This window comes from Danaus plexippus, chromosome 20 (assembly GCF_018135715.1).
Source record: "Danaus plexippus chromosome 20, MEX_DaPlex, whole genome shotgun sequence".
Taxonomy (NCBI): Eukaryota; Metazoa; Arthropoda; class Insecta; order Lepidoptera; family Nymphalidae; genus Danaus; species Danaus plexippus.
In genome coordinates this window covers 5,058,689-5,085,332 of record NC_083550.1, presented here as the reverse complement: position 1 = coordinate 5,085,332, position 26,644 = coordinate 5,058,689, and the positions used below count along the sequence as shown (strand labels likewise).

Here is a 26,644-nt window from a genome sequence, read left to right as displayed (position 1 = left end):
ACGTATGTTTACCGGGATAAATCTTCACAAAACTTAAGGTATTCTGTGTTCTCGTTCCCTTCATAACAGAGAATTTCTTACACAAATCTTTTTCGGAGTAAAAAAAATATGTTTTTTTAATATATTGAACTTTGATTGAATAATTGTAATGATGAGAAATAAAATTTAAACCATGATACCTAACTTGAAATATACTTCTGTTATGATAAAGTTGTGAGGGAAAATCAACTGTGAACAAGAATTAACCAAGCGGAAAGGGGTTTGATTGACTTTCAAATATATCGATTGTATTGTTAATCTCAAAAAAAGATTCTTAAGAAGCAATGAAAAAAGTAATCATAGGAACCTTTAAAATATAAAGTATTTCTTGTTACTTACACTGAACAACAGCTAACATAACATTACATTTTACAAAAAGTTACAGAGAGTAATTTTACAATTTACAGAAAGTAACATAAAAATATAGAATTTTGAGGTGAAAATAAAAAAATACAAATATATATATATTTTTTAAAAATGCAGTCTTTCCAAAATACAAAATCCTAATCTGAACTAGTAACTTTAAAGTAAGAAGAAATAATTTGTAAATTTTAAAATAAATTGTAAATTCCGAGACCTTTATATTTAATTTGATCTTAATCTTTATCAGTGTGGATTTTTAATACCATGGCTTTATTCGCATTGAAATCGTGGAATATTTTTCCCATGTCAATGTTTTTATTTGTCGAACGAATAATGAATCAATACGGATAAGACGCCGCACAAAATATGACAATGTCAACCAGCAGATGATATGTTTTTTTTTTAATAAAATACCGAAATAAACTCAAAAATAGCAGGCCTTAGCTCAACAGTTACTATAATTTATCTCTGTAATACTACCCATAATTCATAATAATGGCCATAGCTTACCTTAATACTTAATTTTTCTAAGTTCATCTCACTAGAATGAATAGATGCATAACCATATATAATTTAAACATTGTTACTTATAGTACAGTGCTCCTTTGTCATTAAATTTTAAATATTTTCATCCTATGTCTAACCAATACATCATTTTACATCACAAAATAAAACATTATAACATTATTAAATATATATGGTATAAAATAACTATTACAACGATTTTTTTTACATACATCTATCATTTTGATATGACTAATAAAATATGTACGTGTATAAGGATATGTATTTTACAAAATGTACATTATTTACAGCTGACCTCAGAACGGTATATAAGACAAACCGTACAAGATCCAAAAGCTTCGAAATACTGGAGAAGCAGAATTTTGGGGGAAAGTGTTTTAAACTAAAATACGACTATGACAACTCAAAGTCAATATGAATATTTCCTTTCATTAAGATTGTTACATTTGAGATATTTCGCTATACAATACGAATATATATCGATATTCTCAAAGCTAATGCAAAAGGGCTCTTTAGTTTTACGAGAGTTAACCTCTTCATATGTTTACACTCGCTTAGTAACCTAATTTATTATACAAACATTAATTTAACAAATTAAATTACACTCCGCCATAGCTCATGTTTATGCTGGAAACAGTGAAAGTTTATTCGTATTTAAAAATTAAAATAGTTTTTTTTTATTATATGTAGAAAAATTATAAATAAAAAAAAATAAGATAAATAGTTTTTCCATCTTAACAATTAAAATCAACTCGATTAAAAATAGAAATAGTAATTTTACGATGAAAATTGTATCTATTATGTTAAAGGCTTTTAAATTTTTACATAACAGGAACCGTAAAAACATTTTACGGACAATGTAATGTCATTAAACGCTTTAAGTTTGACGAGAGTAATAAATCACTGCCATTAAATGGGATGATATTGAAAATAACATTTTAACATTGTTAAACAACAATTATAATAGCTGGTGTATACGCATAAATGTTGAAGTAACATAATAATTAAAACAAGCAAAATTATTTGCATAACAATTTGAATATCTCCTTCATTTTCATTGTAACATGTGCTTCAATATGATTAAAATAAGCGAATAAACAATCATTCTGTGTAACAAAGTAAAAGAATACGTCAATATTTAAGGTAAATTTTAATTAACGAGCTTAAATATACTTAAAATATTTATTCCAGCCAAAGGCTTTAAAATATCCATTAAAATATTTTTCTTTTGCTTCAATAACAAACGCGTATCTGATAATATGGTTATAGATTTTGGATTTTTGCATACTTGTAACTTTTTAGGTTTTATTAGTTCAACTATTAAAATCACCTATTGCACTGTATTGAATGTGAATTTAAAAGGAATTTCAACCGTTGCTTTTCCTATAAAATTTTAGAAGGACATTTATTTTTCAGTAATCTGGATTTGTCAGTGGCCCAAAGCAAAAACAACATTGATTTAGTGTGACATTCCAAAAGGAATGTTAATACTGTTAAAATAAAAAAATAAAATAAAAAAAGAACAAAATATTCGACTTTTACTATAAGAAAAAGTTATTATTCACTTTGACATTTCCATTAAAATTGAGAACTAAATTTATTATTATTCCCTTAGTGTGATTTCAATCAACAATACCTACTTTCAAACAATCAGACGGTTTCCATTTCACACCATTTACTCTTTATTCTAATTCCCTTGAATACGTCAAAATAAAATCTGACGATGTTCTATCAATATTAATTTGTTCCCAGCGAAATTCTTGCGTTATCCAGCCTTCCATTATTATTATGATCTAACGAGGTCATCTTATATCTTCAAAATTCGTGTAGAAGATAATTATGAGCGATGTCAGAAGTAAGCCTATGTAGCTTGTTGTTGTCTTGACACCGCTTTGAAGTTCAGCTAGACTTGAACCTGTTTGAAAAGAAAACAATTATAAGTTCAATAAGAACAAACATTGGGTTTTTGAAAATAAAAATTACGTTTTTTTTTAAATCTCAAAACTTTAAATAAATTATATGTATAATGGATGCGAAAACTTATTTTTTTTCCAAATAATTATTAACAATTAAAAATTGATAATTTTTTTAAAGTAACCACGTAACTAAGAACGCGCAACGATTGGTCGCCATGCTTGTGACGTCACAATGTTAAAAGAATTTGAAGATAGTACAGTGTCAACAGCTTCTACTCGTGAAAACATCCAAAATGTTGTGTAAAAAAATTAATAATGTTAAGTAATTCAATTTAGTTATGTGTGATAAAGGATTTATAAAAGCAGTTCCGATACTATACTTGGTGTGGACAGATTTATTTATGATAACCGATTAAAAAAAAATGATATTTCGTTCAATTCAGCTGATGTTCGAGGATCTAAAGCATCAAGGTAAGTTTGTAGAAAATTATTGTGAATTAAAATATCAAATCGTCTATTCTATTAAATTAAATTAATAATTAATTTATTTTTAGAGTATACTATAGGTTATATCCAATTGAATATGGAAAAATGATATTTGCATCGTAAACGGGCGTATATTATGTCCAGAACATCGAGTTCGGAGTAAAGCTTACTAAATATAATTCCCAATATCTTCTTTCAGCTGAAAAAAATAAAATAAATCATAACAATTATTTAAATGACATAGCAACAGAAGAACCACAATTATATAGTATACGTATACTTTTGATATTTAAATTTCGTATAATACATAACCTAAGGCGTTATAAAAATGTAAAAATACTACATTCAAACGAAATCATTTGTTGACGATATACAAATCTATTATGGGATCGTTTTAAATTATTCAAATATTTTTTTAATCCTATGAATTTTAAAGTGACGATTTGGAGTTTAGTTAAAAAACTTTTGTTATTGAATTCTATTTATTCAATTTATTCGTTTACGTAAATAATTGTTGATTGCTGTATTATTATAAAATACTTACATCAGAATATTATTCACAACAAAAAAATGGATGCTTTTTTGGGATTAGGTTGTCGCACTGCTTGTAACCATTGATTACGACGTTTAATATCTTGGGGAACATTTAAAAATATTTTGACGGAGGTTGTTTTTGTAGTATTCGTACATAACGGTACGAAATAAGCACGATAGCTTTTAAGGTTCCACATTTTTAATATATTTATCGTTATATTGACGATAATAACGATATATTATCGGTTGAATGTCAAAACACTATATTAGCTATGTGCTACAATGAGGAGAAATTGACGTTGTGACATCACACGCACTCGGGTTTGCTCGGGAACTGTCGATGTGTTTTCCGTTCTGGATATAAAAAAAATATTTTTAATTTGATATAACTTTTTAATTATACCGAAAAAATATATATATAAAAATAGTTTTGTTATAAAACTTATGTATGATCTTTACATTTATCACAAACATTTTTTTTATCAAACAATCCATTGCCGCTTGTTCAATCCTCCAGAAGAATATTTGTTACACTGCGACTACAATATTTTCAGTGTCATTAATGTACCTGCTTGTAAATATACATTTATGCATGTGTTTAATCTATAGCACCTTATTTGGTAAGCGTGAAATAACAAGACTATTAGGAAGAGTCCATTAAATGAGTGTCTATTACGGTACTGAATAATAAAATCAAATTCCCTACTATTTAAACTAGGTACGCAATTTAAAAAAAAAAGTGTCGAATTCGCCTTGGTGTATCATTCTTACCAACTTTATTATTTGCTAAGGAATAAACTATAGGCTTATGATCGGTATATACAGTTAGTGGCCTGCCTTCTATTAAAGATCGAAAGTGTTTAATGACTATATATATTGCTAATAATTCTCTATCATATGTGCTGTAACGTTGTTGAGTTTCGCTTAATTTATTTGAAAAAAATCCTAATGGTCTCCATGAATTACCTTCTCTTTGTAAAACAGCGCCTGTGCAAGTATTCGAGCAATCTATCGTTAGACCTATCGAACAATCCGGTGCTGGAAAGGACAAGGTAACAGCGTTTTTAATGCCTTGCTTACATAGTTCAAATGCTTCGATAGATTCTTCTGTCCACGGAATTAAACTTTTATCTTTTTTCTTGGCGTTATGTAAAAATATATCGGCGGTTTTAGGTAGATGATGTCTATAAAAGTTTCTCATTCCGAGAAAACGACGTAATTCTTCAACCGTTTTCGGTCTCGGAAATTCCGATATAACCGTAATTTGCTCTTCTAATGGTTTCAGTCCTTCTTTCTATACTCGAAATCCGAGAATACTTAACTCAGGTTTTCCGAACTCGCATTTAGCTAAATTAATAGTTATACCGTACTTATTAAGATGATCGAATACATGTCTAATGTGCTCCTCATGTTCCGATATTGAGTTTGACGCAATAATGACGTCGTCGATATGAATATAAAGCTGAAGTCCCGTAATACTTCATTGTTTTAAAATCTTTGGAAAGTCTGGGCAGCATTTTTTAAAACAAAGGTCATTCTTGTGAACTCATAAAGCCCAAAGGGTGTAGCTATGGCAGTTTTTGGTATATCCTGTTCATTCAGTCTTATATTATGGTAGGCTCTTTGCATATCAATTCTCGAAAATATAACTTTGCCGTGTAGGAGGTAAGCACAATCCTGAATACGTGGTATTGGGTATAGAACTGGTTTCGTCATAGCGTTTAGCTGTCTATAATCACCGCAGGTTCCTATTTCTCCGTTCTTCTTCGTAACTACATGTAATGGGCTAGCCCAATTACTTTTTGATGGTCTACAAATGCCCATTTCTTGCATTCGCTGAAATTCGGCTTTAACCTTACTGTACTTGTCCGGTGGTAGCGGTCTCGGACGCACGTAAACAGCTGAACCCGCCGTTTCTATGTAGTGAACGACAGTTTCTGTGTGTGTGTTGACATAAAATTTTAAACCAATATTGTTATCTCTAATACATAGGCGGTGTACTGGAGTTATGGCGCAAATCTCCGCCTGTTATTGCACCTCATTTAGTTTTCCTTATTTTGTAAATTTTTACAAGCACACGGTTCTAAACATATCTTTGCTTTGTGACGAAATCTAAAATGATAAAATCTAGCTATTCCAGGTTGTTCTACATCGTGTTACGAATACGAGACGCTGATCGAGTTCGCGCACGATGACCTCTGTATATTCCACGACTATTTCTTTGTTTCTCGATATCACGAATTATAAGACTTAATTTTGCTATCTCGGCAATAATGAAAGCGGTGTCACTGCTGGTGCTGGAACTCGACATGGCTTGTACTTCAGCTATTTGCAAAGGTCCTGTTGTTTCCATAACCTTGTCAGCAATGGCTGCTAAATTTTCAAGATCCTTCACCTCACTGACTGCTAGAACATCTCGAACTGATGGAGGCAGATGTCCTTGCCACATAATACGTAATGTCACGTCCGAAATTTTTTCACGTACCAGATCTCTCATTTGTCGTAAAAGCTGAGATGCTTTCTGATTCCCAAATTCCATTTCACTTAGTAGTTTTTGAAACTGTCTTATTTCCGACTCTTCGTAGACCTTAATAATAGCTCTTTCAGAGTATCAAATTTCTTGACTTCTGGCGGCTTAAGCAATATGTCACTGACCTGCTGTATGACGTCTTTACCTAATTTGGTGATAACTACATTAAATTATATCGCACTTCATCCGGTAACTTTTGAGGTACAAGGATAGCTTCGCATTGAAAAAACCAAAGTCGCGGTTGGTCGCACCAAAATTCTGGTATTCTTGATGACACGGTGACAACTGCCAATTCAGGTGGGTCACTTAGGTTGGCTCCTGCTATTTGTTGAGACGTTATTTTTTTTTATTTAAAGTTTAGATTCACGCTAATGTTGGGTCACCACTGTTTTTAATCTATAGCAACTTATTTGGTAAGCGTGAAATAACAAGACTATATTAGCAAGAGTCCATTTAATTGAGTGTCTATTACAGTACTGAATAATAAAATCAAATGCTATAGTATTTATACTAGGCACATGTCTATAAGTGTATAACTTAATGTTATAAACGGAATAAGAATCATACACGTAATATTAAAACTTTATTCAAATATTTTTTTATACTAAATATTTTTTTTTTAATCCGACAGCAAAAGAAAATAAAACGAAAGATGGTAAAGTCACTCTCTCAGTAATGTAACTAATCCAATCTTGTTTAGAATACACAAAAAACATAAATGGAAGTAAATAAAATTTAGACTGTTACAATTTTTTTTAGAGTGCATAAAGAAGGAGGAAGAGTGTCAATTTGTCAGGAGGTGGAGTAGGTTTACAACAAAACAATAAAGGCTAGCCGTGTGTCTTGTTATGCGATGTTACAAAGAAATGGTAGATAAAATACTGAGAGGCTGACTACTACCGCCTGTACTCAAAGTAAACTAGATTACTTGTAACCATATTATGGTTATGTAAAAAAAAGTTAAAAAAGGTGAGAGAGCTGACATTTTTCAACACCTGCCCAAATGTGAGAGCAGTTTTCCACACACGACTAGACCTGTACTTTGTAGGGCCAAAGAAGTTGTTCTAGGGTCAAGTAATACGGTACTTCTGTAGGAACACTAAGTTTTATTGGTAGGTAAGTTAGCTTATAACTGAAGACAGTTGATTTATTTCAAAGATACTTTCTGAACAGGTATTGATTTACAGAAAACACACGTTTGTGTTTTGGGTAGTATTAAATTTCATAAAATAGGCCTCGCCCTATTAGGAGTCTGCCTTAACTGAATTAATAACATGCTCCACCACGGACTCTCTTTCCAACTGTACTTGATTCCCGATACCCACACAACTGTGCTGCCATCTATTTAAACAAAACCTCCTATAATCTATATCACAAATACAACGAGTATTATATAAATTTAACCTATTTAGTGACTAGTATAAGATTGAACTTGTGTAAAAGATTTTATGATGAACAATTAATAATTTGATAAAGAGTAAAACAGTTTTTTTAGTTTGGAATACAAATTATGAATGTATGCCATCGTATAATAAATACACGAACACAACTGCAATAATTTTTTTATATTTTTGTAATTTTGTTTTGATCTAATAATTGTGTCTATAAAAGTTTTTGAAGCTAAATTAGTTCTGTATACCGTAGTAGACCCTTGTGTTCGTGTTAAGTTCCTGTATTAGCATCCCGTTTTCGCAAACTTCGTCTCTAGTTCGTAACAACCTTAATATGTTTAATCGGGTCGGGTTCCTTTAATTAATTGTAACTTGTCGAACTCGTTTAGTTTTTTTTTACCAATTTTGTTCCCGTTCAGTATATTATTTTGACAGAGAGCAATATTATTTTTACTTAAATATTTTATATACTATTTCTTAAATAATTAATATTTTCACAGAGAAGATAAATAAATATCGAATAGCCTTAAAGTATAACATTTAGTACATTACATACACTTCTGGAGTCCCTTAGAAAAAGAACATTAATAAGTAAAAATATATATATAATTTTTATTTTAAGGAAAATAAATATGTTCGTAGTTTTTGAATGATATAGCTTGTCTGAGCTTATTTAATTATGTATGGAGTTTATACATTAAAATGTACCTTGTAACACATGAACCCTTGCTACGGCTCTCATCGTAATAGGCGATGCAAGGGCGCAGGTGTAGTTTCCAGCATCTTCCACTTTAAGATGAGCTACCTGCAAGGAAAGTTGTGTTAAAAATGTCGAATCATTGTCATTTCGTGTAAGAACAAATGACTGAGCAGAACAAGTTTCTTTCTAATTAAAGATTCTAAAATTTTGTGAATTAATTAATTGCTTTTTGTTATTTCAAACTTATGTTGTCAATTAAATGAAACTAATATTTTTCGGATCTACTATGCGTTCTTTACTTTTTATTAAAACTACCTACATACTCCCGACGTTTCGGTTACTTTTCAGCAACCGTGATTACCATTCACATCTCGTCTGCTCGTAGATATCAAGATTTTAAATAAATTTTATAACAATATCCACAAGATACGGTTTAAAGTTTTGAAGTTAAATTTGATTATTTTAAAACAACCAATTAATATTCAAGCTGTATAAAAGGGGATTGATTCGATATTTTTATATGATGCTGCTTCTTAAATATTGATGTTTATTTTACCTTCCAAGTTTAATAATAGGTATCATATTGACTTGAAATTTAAAAAGTATTGTTATGTAATTCAAAAGAAAAGGAAGAAGAGTGTAATTGAAACAAGAATTTTATATTATTTTTTAATCAAAAAATATTTCTACCGCCTTATATCACATGATATTTATTTATTTACATGTATGTACATATATTTGTTTGTATTAATTTGTTTAAAGTAATATTTATGATTGTGCCCATTTTATGTTTATGTCTCAAATGCCGCTCGAAGAATAAGCTCACAAGCTATAAGATCGTATTTGGTATTTCTCTATTTTCTGTAATATTTTTTTTTAATATACTTTGGTTGGGGTGCAACAAAATATATTCATCTTTTTTATCTATCTATACATTTGTTTTTAAAATGATATCCCTAGAACCTTTATATAGTTGTTAATTCAGAGAATATCTGGATTTCCGTTCACATTCTGAACGTATTTCACCCATAGAGAACATATTTAATGTTCTTATATGTAGCATTTCTAAACAATCGAACTTGAAGTTACAAGCAATCGTTTTGCATAGAACATGACCGAGAACCCATTCTCCAGAGACGAACTATTCTATTACTAAAGGTGGGTTGCTGAATAATATGAATGAAGATTAAAATTTCCATTTAGACTATGGGATGGAGCTTACTGATATGACAAATGTAAAGTTCATTAACCCGTTCTCTGTTAAATCTTTACGCTTTAATTATTAGCGAAAGTAAATTGTTTATATTTAAATTTATTTAATCATAAATATTAAAATGTATAAATGTTTTTGTGAAATCTTTTTGTCGTTAATGCTATAAAAATAGTAATGAATAAAAAAATGGTAATGTGAATAAAATTTTCATTGCAGCTCAGTTTTTGACTCTTATTACCTACGAATACTTATATTAACTTACAGTTATTAACTATGAGTTTAATGGAAATGTCTATAAAGCGTCAAGATATTATTTTAATATCTTAGATAGTCACTTCTTCCTTTGTATCTAAGCTATTACTGACAATATTCGGAAAATTCTATAGGAATATACGAAATGTAATGAAAATGAAATAATAGTCGTATTGTTTTCAATGAATAAACACAATGAAACAAATGCAAACACAATCTTGCTTGATCTCATTACGCGTTCCATCCAAACGTCTTAAGGCTTCTTATTCAGTAACAAAATAAATTACGAAACGAAATTGAGACGTCTTGATGTAGGCATTTGATGGAAAATTTTACTTTATTTGTATATAACTGCATAATTTCATCATGATTTAATTTATTTCCTCGTCAGTCCTTTAATACATCCCATAAATTCGAAACATTTTGTACGGATTCTTGGCCTTTTAAGTACTATATATTATTTCCTCCATGTTTTTCTAGACTTACGTCTATTCGTTTTTATGGAACATGGATCATTACAATTAACTAAAATTTAATAATAGTAGGTCATTCATAATTCCCAAATAAAATTACATATGAACTTGTAAAAAATTTGAAATGTAATCCTGTAGCAGGTAAATGATTGTAAGTAGCTGATAATTGAATTGACGAGTTATTTATGTCATATGTGGGGTATAACCATTAAAAATATTTTAGAACGTTTCGATAAATAATACTTAATAAATTCTTAATAAGGTAAAATTTCTGACTGATAAACATAGATCGATATATAGCCATTCCAAAATTGCTATAATTTTTTTTTATTACACATAAATTTGAAAAGAATTCAAGTAATATTTTTGTAGAAATAAAAATATATGATTGAATAAAATAGATTAAAATAAGCGTTTTATGTGTCTATTACGTTGAAAAAATACACTAGTCAAACAGTTTCCAATAAAAATAGTTATTCAGGTAACATCTTGTAAGCATTTTGATAACTTTGGTTTTTATCAACTCTACCGGATCTTGATATTTACCGGTCAAGGTACCGTTAAAACAAAGCAAACTTTTCAGGAAAAAGACTTTTATTTAACCACAGGGACAGAGACTTAAAATGTATACGATTTCCTTATTTATTTATTTTTAAAACGCGCTATATGCCGAACTATATGTGTTACGTTATTTTGATGTAAGCAGTGAAATAGTGTAAGCAACATTATATAAGCATACACATATACATATTCATAATATTCAACAACTCGACTTAGACATTTATCCTTACAGAGATATGTATATTTCTATACATTTTCTCTTCCTTTGGGTTGGGAGAAATCCCAATTTGTATACCAATATGGCTCTCGGTTACATCAAGACGTAAGCTTATATGTAATTTACATAAATAAATAATTCGTCTCTATGATATGGGTACATATTTTATAAATGCTCCTATTTTCGTAGCATTTTTTCTGAATCTTAAATATTTGATATAATACATTATCCCGATTAATAATGTATATATACAAAATAAACAAATTAAATCTGTGTATCAAAACCTATTGATTTTTATTAAAGAAAAAAGTCAACGACTCAAAATAAGTGCTGTCTTAACGAACTATTCTCTTGCGCCCGACCGTCTAAGATGAGATCATACTTTTATTATGTGAATTTAATCAGTTTAGAAATACTACTATCCGTTCTGTTTTATATATACAAGAAGGAACATTAATACGCGAGTAGCTGCTTTTAATTAAGCAACATATTTTAAGATTTACAGCAGACGCCCGCTTACAAAATATAAAAACTCATAAAAAAAAAATTTTGTAAACTTGAAACGAAAACGAAAAATGATACCTCGGTTCTATAAGTCTTTATTTATGACGTGTAATTTATAAATTTTTGATGTATATGTCTCATTTGTTGCATTTGTGTTAAAAAATAATAATTAATTATAGCTTTATTTGTAAAATAAATTAAAAATAAATTTACTTAATTTATAAAGTAAAATAAATTAAGTAAATTTATCTAGACTAAAGCACAAATTATATTTAGCTATAATACTTAATTTTGTGAGTGCGTGTATATTAAAGATTAACCTATAAACAAAATAATTAAATTCTGATGTAAATTTTTTCGCGAATTTAAAACAGTTTAAAGACCAGTACTTTTAATAGTTTGATATCAAAATTTCTATTTGTTATCTTTTTGTTTTGTAAGCATTTTTTGATTTCTGCATTGCACAAAATAGCAATATATTCTTTTAGTAGAACTGTTTTTATTCATAACCTAATATAATTAAGAAAAAGGGAAACAAAACCGACGTATCTTGTCCAAGATATCTTACGAAACTGCGGATATTTTAGGAAACTTGAGAAGTCTGAATATTTATAGCTTAACTTTTTTTTTTCAAATGAAATGCTGTCACTGACAGGTCAGCGTTTGTATTCAACTTCGTAACAAATTATATTTTGATGCTATTTTTAAAATTTTAGGACGAGAAATGGTAAATATTTTGGTACTAACATAATATAATAAAATTTATTACACTTGATGATTATTTAACGATCCAATACATTTGTATATATTTTTCAATATCAACTCGTACTTGTATTCTATAAGTTTAGATTGATTTATAGCTAAAATATTATTTAACTTGAACGGCTTAATTGTTGACAAGATATATGAAAATATACCTTATATGAATTGCCAAGAACTTGTCTAGATAATTTTACCTTATGGAATATCTCATAGCATGAAGCTCCGTTTTTAAACTCTTTCATATTAAGTGCCTTTATCTAAATGACTGTACCGTTTAAATTGCTTTTTAATTCCAATATCAATATTGTTCGCATTTTTTAACGATTTTGCCACAACTTTCATCACGGTGTGGCAAGAATGGATAACTAAACAAGCCAATCCACCTGTGACGACTGCCTTAAACTTTGCCTATAAAAATCTAAAAAAAATAATTCATTTTATTCTTATAAGTGAAGCGTGCGTTACAGAAAACAATAAAATCAGTTACAATTACGGCAAATATATAATAAAATTTAAAGCGTATTGAGAGTATAACACAACGTTAAAAGGAACTTAGAGCGCTGTGAAACGGGTAGCCCTCTATAGAATACAACTAAATCATGCAAATATTGAGTTCTCAACGGGTAACTTAAAATCTTATGATAAATATTCTCAGTGTATATTTACTTCTCAGTCCACTCAAGTCACTGATATCTTACAATTTCAAAGATGAAAGAAGAAAATAACAGTACATATAGATGGGAAGAGAAATTCTAACCGGTTCCGACTGCAAGCGTATTTCGAAGTACGTTTTGGTATTCTGAGAAGCTAATACCAAGTTCCAGTAGCAACAATAAAATGTACACGATCTAACGGAAAGTATTTGTAGAGAAGACCTTCGAGTAATATGAATGGTCGTCACTGCAACAGCTCATCGTGGAGTGAAGGTCACTCATCAGGACGCCTACTCTCTGATTGGGATTGGACAATTAAGACGTGGGATGATTTGAAGACGCTCTCACATAAAGAGAAATCAGAAATACAGCAGACATGTCGACGGTACACAAAATAATGGACGAAAAGAAAAAGAAGCCTGCAGAAACTGAATGAGTACTTTTAAAATATGAAAAAAATTGATAAGAGAGCACAGAGGTCCGAGTAAGTTACTAAAAATAAATATCCTACAGTATACTAGATGTAGAAACAAATAAATTTATGTTACAAGAAACTATAATGTACAGTAATCAAAGAGAAAGGCTCAAGGTCTACGTGCTTATGTAAGCTAAGGAGTCATCATTATCTACGTGCAAATGCCAGTCCTTTAGTGCTAGCCAAGCAAAAATAATGAAACACAAAGGTGCGTGTGGAATATTATCGGAAGCCATATAAAAAGTTGGTTAAAAATGAGTACCCATTGCCAGTAACTGAAGATCGTATAAACATGTTGAGTAAGATAAGGTGCTTCAGGTACTCGATTAACAACAATATGTTTTCTCCTAAGATATCTCCTAATAATATTACATTATTTATATTGTACTATTATATGAGATGTGTGTCAATCATGTCCAGACTAATGAAAATAAAATTATTTTTATAATATTTATAGAACATATTATTATTAATCTTCTTCCTCAGAACCAGGAAACATAGCATCCCTAAGACTGACACAAATACCTAAGGTCACCTCAAAGAGATGTCTACAGTGTTTCTGTATAAAAGCTCCACTCTAGTATCTTGAAATTCAAAATATTTGTCTTTTCATCAATGATAGAGAGTATGAGAACTTGTCAGCGAGAGTTGCAAGGCGGGTGCACATCATATTGAATATCCGCTAGTACAAAAAATTACCAGCCCTACGCCAAAACCTTCTAAGAATTCTACGCCGTTATTTACTGATAATAATTACATCTGTTTTTTATAAACACTACTAGAAAATTTAAGACGTATTAACAGGCATACCAGCCGGATGTGGACATGTCAAAAGAATGCAGAGAATTTTAATATACATACTAACCTAATTTTGTGTATTACGGCCTGTAATGTGTTATAAACATATATGAGAAGTTTTGTGAGCACTAAATAATCCTTGTCAAGAAAAAATAGGAACTAATCTTTTGGCTTACTAATAGGAGAAAATACGAAGAGCGAATAAAATTTGGTGGACTTAAAATTTAAATACTTAAAACTTTTAATTTATCTTCTACAAAAAAAAAATTCATATGTCATTTTTCGACTTACAACTTGGTAAATTTTATCAATAAGTAAACCCATATTAATTTTTTAACAAAATACCTCATTATTTTTACTTGAAGATACGAAGATATATAAAATATTACTTTGTTTCGACATTTTAAATAACTATAAACATTATTAGTTATTAATATAATAAAATATGAATTGATTTCTGTGGTCCTTGCAATATGCTAGTCACCTGGGGTAAGTGAGCAATTGACTTCTTAGTGACTTATATAAAAAATATTTGAGACCAAATAAATCTCCGAATAACAAAGTTTGAAACAGTCTTAATTAATTTAACGAACAAACAATGACTAATTAATACACTAATTATAAGACTCTTATACTTTTTTAAATTTCGGATTTAATAAATAAAAAATATATTTAAATATCAAAATATCTGTTACCTCATTAAGTAACTTACAATATTATTTTCATTGTACATCATTATACTACAAAATTAAACTTTAACTTTGTCTTCGTTATTGGACATTTGTTCTAATTATATATATACACCTCAGAACCAGACTCATTTCCCAGGTTGATGATAATAAATGTAGGAAATGAGTTACTCATTGTATACTAAACCACTAATAAACATGGTAATAATGACATAAAAATATATTTTATGTTTTCTAATATATTATTACGCGTGAGAAAAAAAATGAATTAAAGAAAAAAATTAACGTAAGTGAACATATATGTGTAAATGAAACAAAAACTCTTTAAAAACGAAAAAGATTTTTTAAATCAGGCAATGGATATCTATATATGGCAACATTAAAAGTGATAGTACATGAACAGAGTACGTGAACCATTTTTCTGAGACAGGTATTTTTATTTAATTAAAGTACTGTTATGTACTTTCTTTGTCTTTCTTATTTTTTTTCTTTAGTATGTATTTTTATATCATTTAAATGATCCAAGATCTTTCCACAATAATTCACTTCAAATGAAAAACATAGATATTAAATTCCGTCGTTATTTGATAACTTGCTGAAATCTAGAATTATGTCTAGCGAATAACTATTCTAAAATGGAATTCGGCTACATATTTGAATTTCAGTCCAATCTAGTTTTAAAACAATGGGAGTGAATATCTACATGTTAATTTGAAAATATTTACGTTGGATATAAATGCTTTCTATTCGAAGACTATTAAATATAAAACCTGATATTCAGTCACTCGCTATTTGTTCATTCGTAGTGCCTTAGTTTTTTTTTTGTGAAAAATCGTAATAGACTTCATTCTAATAAAAATTTTAAAATTATTTTTATTGATAACATGAAACAAAGTATGTGTAATAGAATAGTTTTAAAAAACTATTTCAACATTACAGATAAAATGAAAGTCCCTCGGGTATTTAATTTTAAAGTATTTTGTTAGTAAAAATATTTGAGAAGAAATTGAAAACTCACCTGAAGATGACTTGTAAGCGTTAAAAGATCTGTCTCTACTAGTACACCAGACCGTATCTCATCAAGCGGCGTGGTATTGTTTCCTCGGTACCAGTGTAATTCACTCGCTTCTCCGGGATTTAAGTGCAATACAGCGCACTTGAGCGATAGAGTCTCGCCGCTTTCCAGGAAAGCTTCATTGTTCATTTTTATTTCGGGCGCTGAAATAACATTGCTCTAACATATATGAAAGCAAATATAACGTTTTCTTTCTATTTAATGAGAGTTTCGTTTTATATATGGCTGGGTTTGTTATTACTTTTATTACATATGTTCAACTTACGATGAACAACTAAGCGAAATCGACGTAACATGGGCGGATGCGTTGATACATGACAGCAGTATATTCCAGAATCTTGAACCTTAGCGTCCGTGAGAGAAAGCTTCCATGTTTCACCAGCAACGTCCACTTTATATCTGAATTAAATTGAATATTATTGTAAAATCAATGATTTATCAACTATTACTTGAAAATCATTTTCCATCTTCTAATATGAAGTTCCCTAAAAATTTGATAAGAGTTTTTTGTCTTATAAAATTTTTATGTCCAAGTAACAAACATATCCATTAATTTTGACTTTGTTATATCACCGTGTTAAATCAAAATTTCATCGGTTATTGCATACTTACCTCGGATCTGTCGTATGAGTCTCTAAATCAACTGTCAACAGTTCTAGATTTGTGTCGTTGGAAACCCTCAGCCAGGATACCTACGGCAGAAAATTAGTTATTCATTATTACTCCTCAAGATCATGTCATGTAACCAGACACTAACTGGCAGAAAAATATGAAATTATTAAAATAAACTCTAATTTGATGAGACTATCTTAAGCACTAAATAAATATGACAATTATTCTCCTGTTACAAATTTTAAGAAATTTTTTGAGGCTGTTTTTAAAATTAGGGTATTTTTTCTTTTATTCTAATATAATGGTATAACTTACTATTGTTTATACATTATCATATTTTCATGGATCAATTATAAACAAACAAAAATCGGTTGAAAAGAAAATGAAAAATATACACTCACTGTTTTATCTCTTAATGACGAAACTCGACAATCAAATAAAACTGTCGCACCTGTGTCTGTGTTGATAATTTTGTCAGAGTTTATGTCATCTTCGAATGAAGGTCCTTTGAAACTGCAACGAAGCATTTTAAAATGAATGTATCAACTAAAATACAACTTTAACGGACAATAAAAATTTTATGGTGCTACGTAAATCAAGGTTTCATTTAAACATTTTAAAGGAATTTTTTATTGAATGTACACAAAAAATAAAAAAATATTTTTGTAGTCACAAGTATGCAAATGCGAAATATTTGCGAATAAAAACAAATTCTTCTAATTACTAGATTGCGTGACTTTTTCTTTGTGCAATTTTAAAATAATTCTTATTAGCAATAATGTTAATATCCTTGGATATAATAAATATTTTTTAAAGTTTTTACATTATCTTCATTTGTTATATGTTCTAAAATATCCCGCTTTTGATTTTATTTTTTTCTAGCAAACAAAACTTTCTACTTTATTTTCAAGATAGAAAATTAATTATAAAGTCAGTAAATTCTTTTGCAGAAAACCATAACTACAAAGTTTCTTGACCGGCTTCTTAATATATAATTGAAGAGATGGCAGGTTTTGATCATTTAGTAATAATGTAATTAACAAGTTATAATAAATAAATTATCTTCTTTGAAAAATGTTCGCATTTAATTGAATTACAAATGAAATGTTCAAAAATTTGAAATCAATAAAGTGTTTGTACACACATTATCGGATACAATGTTTTCCGAGTGACGATAAAGGGAGGGTCATTATACCTTTTTTCCTGTTTTTCCGTCAACAAATCGAATACATGTTATGCTAATTCCAAAATAAATAAATAAATATAAACAAAATTTTTATCGAATAGTCAACATTTTTAATTGTACTAATTAAATAGTTATGAAACATTTAACGGATTATAAGCATTTAATTCATACACATTTTAAATTAAATTACATTCTTTAAGTATCAAATTAGTAAATTTGTTTGGTAGTTAAAATAAATCGCACTTCAAATAATAAACCTATTCTATCGATCGCTAAAAGACTAGACCTTTAATAGTTAAGGAGATTCTTAATATTTTATAAGCTTCAAAAAGTCCTAATGGCTTTAAATATTCAAGCAAACCTTGGGTGGGTTTGTAAAAAGTATTAATTATCCTTTAATAACAAAATTGAGTCCTATAACATAAAAAATTAGACTTGTTTTAAAAGACTTTTTTTATATCAGTGTTCAGTATTATAGGAAAATCAATCTAAGATTCAATCCTCAAGTTAAGTGTTTATAGTTTTTTTATTATTTTAATGGGTAAATTAAAACAATGACCATAGGAACATTTAGTTCGTGAATGTTATTTTAAAACTAGGTACCAGTCCCAACTTCACACGGGCTCTTTTCAAAAAATATAAAATAGCCTATTTAATTTTGAGAATTATTTAACTTATATTATGATACTTTCAAATGCTACGCCTGATTTAAATGATTTAAAAAGTAATTTACAGATAGTGATGTAGGCTTGAAAACTAATTTATTTTGATAAGACTTAATACCGTATTTATGTAAATAGTTTTCCAATAAACGCTTTAGGAATGAAATTTTTAAGAGTTGTAAAATGGATATAGTATGTTATCCTTAAGGTATGGACATATCCCACCGCGGACTTTTCTGTAGACCTATATAAGATACATAATTCCTCCATATATTATTTTGTTATATCTCAAAGCCTTTAGGCAGCGTTTGGTTAAAACCTTAGGACGGCTCATGTTTTCCCGACATCTTCAACAAATATCGTTAATGTACACACAAGTAAATACAAAAACTTAACAAATTATATACTAAAACCTTCTTCGAGAATCACGTGGGGATAATTGTTTGATAATCCGTGCATTAGTTTTTCCGTTCATCACGAACAGACAGACAGACAGACGGGGCGAGGGACTTTGTTTTATAATACGTATATTGATATTAATGATGTTATCATGTCCTTTCCCGTCTAATGGGTTATCGATTCAAGTTCAGCTATCATTTTATCAACCTTAACTTGTTTTGAAATTTAATTATTTCATGGCTACTGTTTTTACTTTACGTATTCTAGCAAAGAAAATATTATTCATCCAATTTTCAAATTTTTATCTCCTTTTTCCGACAAGTTGAAGTGTCTCTAAATTATAAGGGCCCAAGTTTCTGACGAAGTAATTTGCGGCAGTCAACACGAGTTGCGAAATATAAATTGTGGTTATGGCTACAATGTAGCGAAATGAATACTCGACTAAGCCGTCGTTTTACTGTTAAAATTATATTACATGACAAGTTATACACTTGATAATAATTTAGGAAAAATAAGAAATTACTAATATAGTGCATCAAATTTTTGTTGATGATAAATGTGTTCTATTTAAGTGACGTTAAACGATAGGCTACTTATATTTAGAAAAAAAAAATGATTTGCGATATACCGTACTATATTTTCCGATTTTTGTCAAAAGTAAAGTATTTCAAACATAAAACCTGAGTAAATAGGAGCAATTAAAAGTGTAATAGCATAGTAACATTTCCTTTAATTCTATCAACTGATTCTATTTTATTTCTTTTTTTAAAATAAGATTTCTATTTATCTACCTTTTACTATTCTTCCGATTTAATGTCTTATAGCCCAAGAAATCGTTTTGTGATTTTGTTTTATAGTGACTTGGTCTGCTAATTTTCTGAGTGGAATAAAGAAATCTCCTGAAACTTAAAATTTCATTTTTAAATTATGTATTAGTTCGTTATACGAAGTCAATGTGTACACTTTTCAACCACTATTGGTATTTCTTAATTAATTTGAATTACATCGCCAAACGTTTTATTATTATATCAAAAGAACCGAATTCCTTTGTGAAACAAAATCAATTAGCGGGTAGCGTCTGTAACCTAAGCACGAATGTGTATCGCTCAGAACACACGCAGTGTCGACGCTTCCCTCCAAATGCCGTCGTATATAGATTTATAAAAAATAAATATATATCGTTCAGGAACATTAAAAAATTCCGGTTTTTTGGGGAATGATGTAAACTCGTACTAAGCACACTATTAAAAAATGGGTAGAGCAATATTCTTTCTCATTAAATAGAGCAATATTCTTTCTCATTACTTTACACTTTTTTTTTATTTATTTGTTAAGAAAAAATTACAACCACTTACAAATAAATTGCTTATATTATTTGAATGCTAAAAGTCTTTATGAATTGGTTGAAGTGGAGAAATTTTTATTACACACCTAATTTGTTTTTTTATCTGTCAGATTAATATTCGGTCAGAACAATTTTTACTTTAAAAAAACTATAATATCATCACGGACAGATTTTAATATGCGGAGGGATTAATTAAAACATATTGAATGCTGACAACTAGAGTCTTTAGAAGACATTATTGAGTAAGAGATCTCACCACTCTCAAAGAACATTTAAATTGTTTCCTATTCAAGCATAAAATGAGCTTAAAAGGAGTTGGTTTTACCTAGAATTAATCTTCATTCTACAGCTTCTTTCACAACGTAAAACCACTACATAAATTTAAATATAAGCGCGGCCACAAATGCCCTTGTATTTAAATAAAAAACAAGTTTTCGTTAGAAATGTTTAGAAATGTGTAAAGTATTTATTTGTATATATTTTTTCTTTCGATTCTTTACCTCACTTGAGAGATAAGAGACGTTTACTTTCGAACATCGCGTGATAACTCGTAATGGAGTAAATTGATCTCGTAAATGTTTATTATACGTGTCAATTCAAAATCAGCTCTTGTCTATAGGAAGTGTGTGAATAAAAATAAGTGTTCTTAAAACAATTCCAAGAAAACACAAGGGGAAGATTTTATGTAGCCTTCAGGGCAGTTTGAAGTAATATTTATTGTTCTAGATCACATTAATATTAATTTTTTCACCAAACAAAGACTGAAAATAAAACAGAAGTAAAGATAATTTTTTTTTCAATATTTTCTTTTCCGAGAGAAATATGGGTCCATATTTCTATATATATTAATATTACGGTTAAATCAAAATTTTATTATTACAAAATTTAAATACCTGCTATTAAATTCTGCTATCTTTGCATATAACACAAGCCGGACTATGTTTTTCTTAAAAACAGCAACCCTAGCAACCTACTTTCATAAGAAAACTTATATATTAGTATGTTATAGCTCCAACCTAGTTATATTATAGACATTTTATGCACATTTTTATTTTATTGTTGGTTTTGCGTTCTGGAATTTATATTCCATAGACTACATAGACTATAATTATTTATAGTCTTGTAAAGATATATTTAAAATGCCTTGTCATTATAACGGTTTTAGAATACTTTGTAATTAATGTTAAGGGACTGTATTATGTGAAAAAATATAGTATGGAAATATGTTCCTTTTTTAATATTACTTACTTGTCATGAAAATGTTTGTTATTTGTCGCATATGAATCAAAAATGTAATTCAACATCGGTGAATCCGACTTTCCCCGTCTAGATGAAATCCGTCTTGCCTTTGTCACTGACAAGGTAAATACAGTTGGTGGCAATGTACTTCTGAGAAGATATGTAGAATCAGAAGTAGGCGAAGCTGAAATAAATATTAATCTTAGCAAAGTTTTTAATAAAAGATGATTATTTTTGCTGAAGAGACCGTTGTTTTTTCTGCATACATGGTATCAACGAACAAAAAGTTGTGATAATATATTACTGTTTTTATATTTTATAACACACTGATAGTACTTTGAAATATTAATTTTATAATTCAAATTATATAACCGTTATAAGTATTTCATTTTAGCGCTAACAATATAATTTTGATGAGTAATTCTAGCTTTAACTTAAGCAATTAATCTGGCTTAGAATGCTTCAATTCTCCTTAACTTGACAGGTTGGAAAATTTTGTTGATAATCGGTTGAATTTGATAAATTTCAGTTTCATTCATTCTATTATCATATTTATCTTCTTATTGTTATTAAATTATATATATATATATATTAAATATATATAACTAAATATAAAAGATAATGACTCTTTTCTTATAAAACTCATCAAATTATTTTGTGTTGAATTGAAATTATTTCGTAACAGTGTCAAAAAAGATCAAATAAATAGCTTTACATTATATAATCCTTCGTGATGTTTGAATATTTCAAATACATAGGTGAAAACTTTGAAACTCTTCGCGGGATGTAATTTGACATAATGGGGATGTATGTTACAGGAGAGAGCCTATTTTCGCATATCGCGAAGGTTTGTTTGAAACTATTGAGTGGAAACGTCAGGATACGTCCAGGATACATAAATTATATTAACATAAAGTTACCCGTCATATTCAAATGGGCACTTGCCCTCATGAGAAGCATCAAGAGCAGTGCGATGTGGTGCATACCGCTGCATCCTACCCGCTCCGCAGGTCTGAAACAAACGATAGTAATAAACAATAAGTTACTTTTTACGTGCAAATTTTCTAGTGTTTTCCAAGAAAATATTCTATGGTAAGTTTGGCCTAATATTCCACGGATATTGCGTATATTTTCAACTTATAAGTAACACAGATACATATATACATAGTATATATTATACTCATATATATACAACTATATATAAACGGGTTTTTACATATTAAATCATTTACAAAGAAAGTTATAACTTTATATCAAAGTCGGAAAATTGAGAGGCTGCTCTTACATCTCCTGGAGTCAGTTTCATCAGCCAATATAATAATATACAATAATAGGTAAGTAAAATTTGATGTTCAATTTTGTAGCTGAGATCATAAAGATTTTTTCGTATATATTGTATACTTATATCATAAACAGAAGACTGAAAGTTAAAGCGTTAAGTTTTTTCTGCATCCCTGATAGCTATATAAAAAGATCCAATCTTGTAATTTTTAAAATATATTAGTAGTCAGCGATCGCTTATATAGAGTTATGTTTCCAAAGCGTACCAGGGACAAAGGATGAACATCACACAGACCACTTAATTAGGTTAATAACAGTTTATATTGTGTCAAATAAGAATTTTCCATTTTCTTGTGTTAATTTTTACATTCCGATATTAAGAATTCATTCAGGTGTTGTTATTTATTTATTTACTTTGTAAATTAAATCAAATAAATCATATTCAATTTTAAGAATTGAATATAATACTTATATTAATGTATCAAACGAAATCAAAGTCTATATTCTGCAGGCGTAACAAAACTGTTTATTATATTGTTTTGTATAGATTTTCGTAAAGGTTTCAAACTAAAACGAAATTAATTATTATTCTTTACAAATCTAAGCCCTTGATTTTTTTTTATTGTTGACATTCAGGAATATGTATATATATATTTATTACGCAACCCCGGAGCCCCAAAAGTTTGTACCATTTCTATGTTAGTGAAATCAATAGATTCGTTTTAGTCGTGAGAGTAATTTGTTTCAAAATACATTCAATGTGATATCAAAATAAACAGTTTTTGACGGTGACTACGAAAATACTTGTATATTACACGAGCGCTTACATATATTGTGGTTCAAAATAGGAAATGAAACTAAGTTAGATCAAAATTTATATTTGAAATATAAATGCAAGATTTGTGTGTCTAGCTTGTAGGTTTTTCAACGAATTTAATGAAGATGGCAGATGTTAGCTGCAAGGGATTTATTTTTTTAACACAGGGTTGTTATTTTCGGAAAATTTAACCACTGCAATTCTAAAAATATACTCCTTAGGATTTATATAATTTCAAGGAGTAGGAAATATGTATCTTAGATATATTATTTATTTTCAGGTTTACTTCTCTTATATTTTTGTATATTTAAATTTAATTTTTAAAACGATGATTAATTTACTTTACTGTAACTCTGTTCACAGAAAGATGAGATGAAAGCGTGGGCTAATATCATCTAGATTGAAAAAAAAAACAAACCTCCTTAGGCGGTTTCACTGTAAAGGAAGCAGATCATTTATTTCATTATTTCTTTCTAGTTTCTTAATTTTTTTCTTTTATACATTTTGTTTTCCAAATACAAATATTTATCGAATATGTATTTTTTATCGAAAATGTATTTTTCATTAAACAATAAATACTTTTATCTTTCGTTACGATATAAATCATTATCACCTTATATATATATAACAAGAAATATAGTAATTAAAAATGACGAACACATTCTAAGCCTTTAATGAATATTTTATATTCAGTCACATAAAATTGTTTGCTATGCAAGTATTCTAAGTCCTTATATTCCATAAAAATACAAACTAAGATAAAAATTTGTGACTACAAAGTGCATAAAATGAATTCTAAGCCAAGTTAGGTCAAAGATAAAAAGAAAATATACTATTTTACTTTTAGTCTCTCGAGTATATCTGGTTTGGTACGGACTCGTATGTAAAATCCTTTGTCTTTCATAAATAAATATAATGCTTATGAATAATTGTATACTATGATGAAAAGGAGCGGACTATCACTTAATAGAGCTAAAAAATTTAATTCGTTAATGTATGTTATATGTACAGAACAATAAAATTTTATGAACCACTTTTACCAACGTTCTGAAATGTGATATGATAATTGAGTTTTGTGTCTATAATGGATTTTTTGAGACATTACCAAAACTTTTATTTAAAATAAATTAGAAAACATTCTGTATAATTATAAATAAGTTAAAAGGAATATTTATTTCATTGGAATTTTATGATAATTCTACATTTACGTGCAAAATTTTTTTAATTTCCCGTAGTGCTCTAAAAATTTTATATATATATATATATATAGGGTTTTCCATTAAGGGCGCTTGATCTTTGAAATGCAAAAAAAAATACATGTAGGAAAGATATTTGCAAATTTTTTTTATTTTTTTTATTTGGAAGGTCTATCGACCCCATTATGTATGGAATATGACATCATTCAAATGACCGCCACGGCTTCGGTTGGTGGCGCGCACACGAAAGGTCCAATTTTCGATGACTCTGGCGCACAAATCGGGCTGTATTTGATCGATGGCGTGGCGTATGTTGACTTTGAGGGCATCGGTGGATTGCGGTTTGTTGGCATAGACCTGCGACTTAAGAAAACCCCACAAGAAAAAGTCCAGCGGGGTCAAATCGCACGATCTCGGTGGCCAGTTCACGTCGCCTCCGCGCGAGATGACCATGTCCAGAAATTGCTCGTGCAGAACTTCCATCGTAGCGTGTGCTGTGTGGCACGTAGCGCCGTCCTGTTGAAACCACATGTTGTCCAGATCCATATTCTCGATTTCAGGCCAAAAGAAGTTGGTTATCATCGACCGGTATCGCTCACCATTGACGGTGACGGCCACACCATTATCGTTTTCGAAAAAATACGGACCAATCACGCCTCCGGCCCAAAATCCGCACCAAACAGTCACTTTCTGCGGGTGCATTGCCACTTGGTGAACCTCGTGTGGATTGGTCTCGTCCCAAATACGGCAATTTTGCTTGTTGACATAGCCATTCATCCAAAAATGCGCCTCGTCGCTGAAGATGATTTTTTTGCCAAAATCGGCGTCAACTTCCAACTGCTCTAATGCCCAGTCAGCGAACACACGGCGCTGTCTATGGTCATTAACCTTGAGCTCTTGGGTCAGCTGGATCTTGTACGGGTGCAGGCTCAAGTCACAACGCAAAATTCGCCAAGTTGTCGTCTGCGAAAGGCCGAGTTCCTGTGCGCGACGCGGAATTGACTGCCGCGGGTTTTCGAGGACACTGTCGCGCACAGCGGCGATATTCTCGGCAGATCTCGCGTTACGTTGACGCACGGGAACCGGCTGATTGTTAACTGACCCGGTTGACTCGAATTTGTCCACCAATCGACGGATAGTCGACTCGGCAGGACGATCATCGCGACCGTAAAACGGGCGAAGTGCGCGGAACGTTGCTCGAACTGAAGACCCATTTTCATAAAACAATTTTATGATTTGCACGTGCTGCTCGACACTGTAACCTGCCATGGTGGTTTGGGAGGACGGAATGAATATAACACACTGCATTTGACAGCTGTCACTCAAACAACATGGCCGCAATCAGCTGTCAAAGTTCAAGCGTCCCTATTGGAAAACCCCATACATGTGCTTAAATACGTAATGTTGGTTGACTTATTGTAATATAAAGAAGGTGGTACAGATTTAGAAATAATGAAACAGTTTTTATTTGACCATTCTAAATTCAAACCTGTAATCACAAACTTATGTGAATGTTTATTTTATCTGTTCTTAATTTAAAATTTCACAAATCAGATAAAGTTCCGAGTCTAACAAAAGTCTATCTTGATTTCTATAAAGGTTCATGTGTCACTTCGGGTTTGAAAAAAAAAAACGCAGTCCAAAGCCCCGTATCCGCGTAGGCGAATAGTAATTATATAATTGACAAAACCTATTTAAAGGAATTACGAGTATAATTGTGTCATTCGTTCCGAGTCACGTAGGGTCGTGCT

The 26,644-nt window shown here is 29.8% G+C and overlaps 1 protein-coding gene across 1 annotated transcript in view; it reads right to left on the bottom strand.

Moving 5' to 3' along the window:
• Positions 1-1,659: 1,659 nt before the first annotated feature.
• LOC116774123 (uncharacterized) overlaps positions 1,660-26,644 on the bottom strand; it is a 41,314-nt gene continuing 16,329 nt past the window's right edge. The window contains exons 2-9 of the mRNA XM_032666777.2: positions 22,520-22,611; positions 21,609-21,783; positions 17,170-17,281; positions 16,769-16,848; positions 16,422-16,555; positions 16,100-16,299; positions 8,493-8,589; positions 1,660-2,842 (exon numbers count right to left, since the gene is read on the bottom strand). Coding sequence (XP_032522668.2) covers positions 2,730-2,842; positions 8,493-8,589; positions 16,100-16,299; positions 16,422-16,555; positions 16,769-16,848; positions 17,170-17,281; positions 21,609-21,783; positions 22,520-22,583 — 975 coding nt within the window. The 5' untranslated portion in view covers positions 22,584-22,611 and the 3' untranslated portion in view covers positions 1,660-2,729. The remainder of the gene's footprint in view (positions 2,843-8,492; positions 8,590-16,099; positions 16,300-16,421; positions 16,556-16,768; positions 16,849-17,169; positions 17,282-21,608; positions 21,784-22,519; positions 22,612-26,644) is intronic.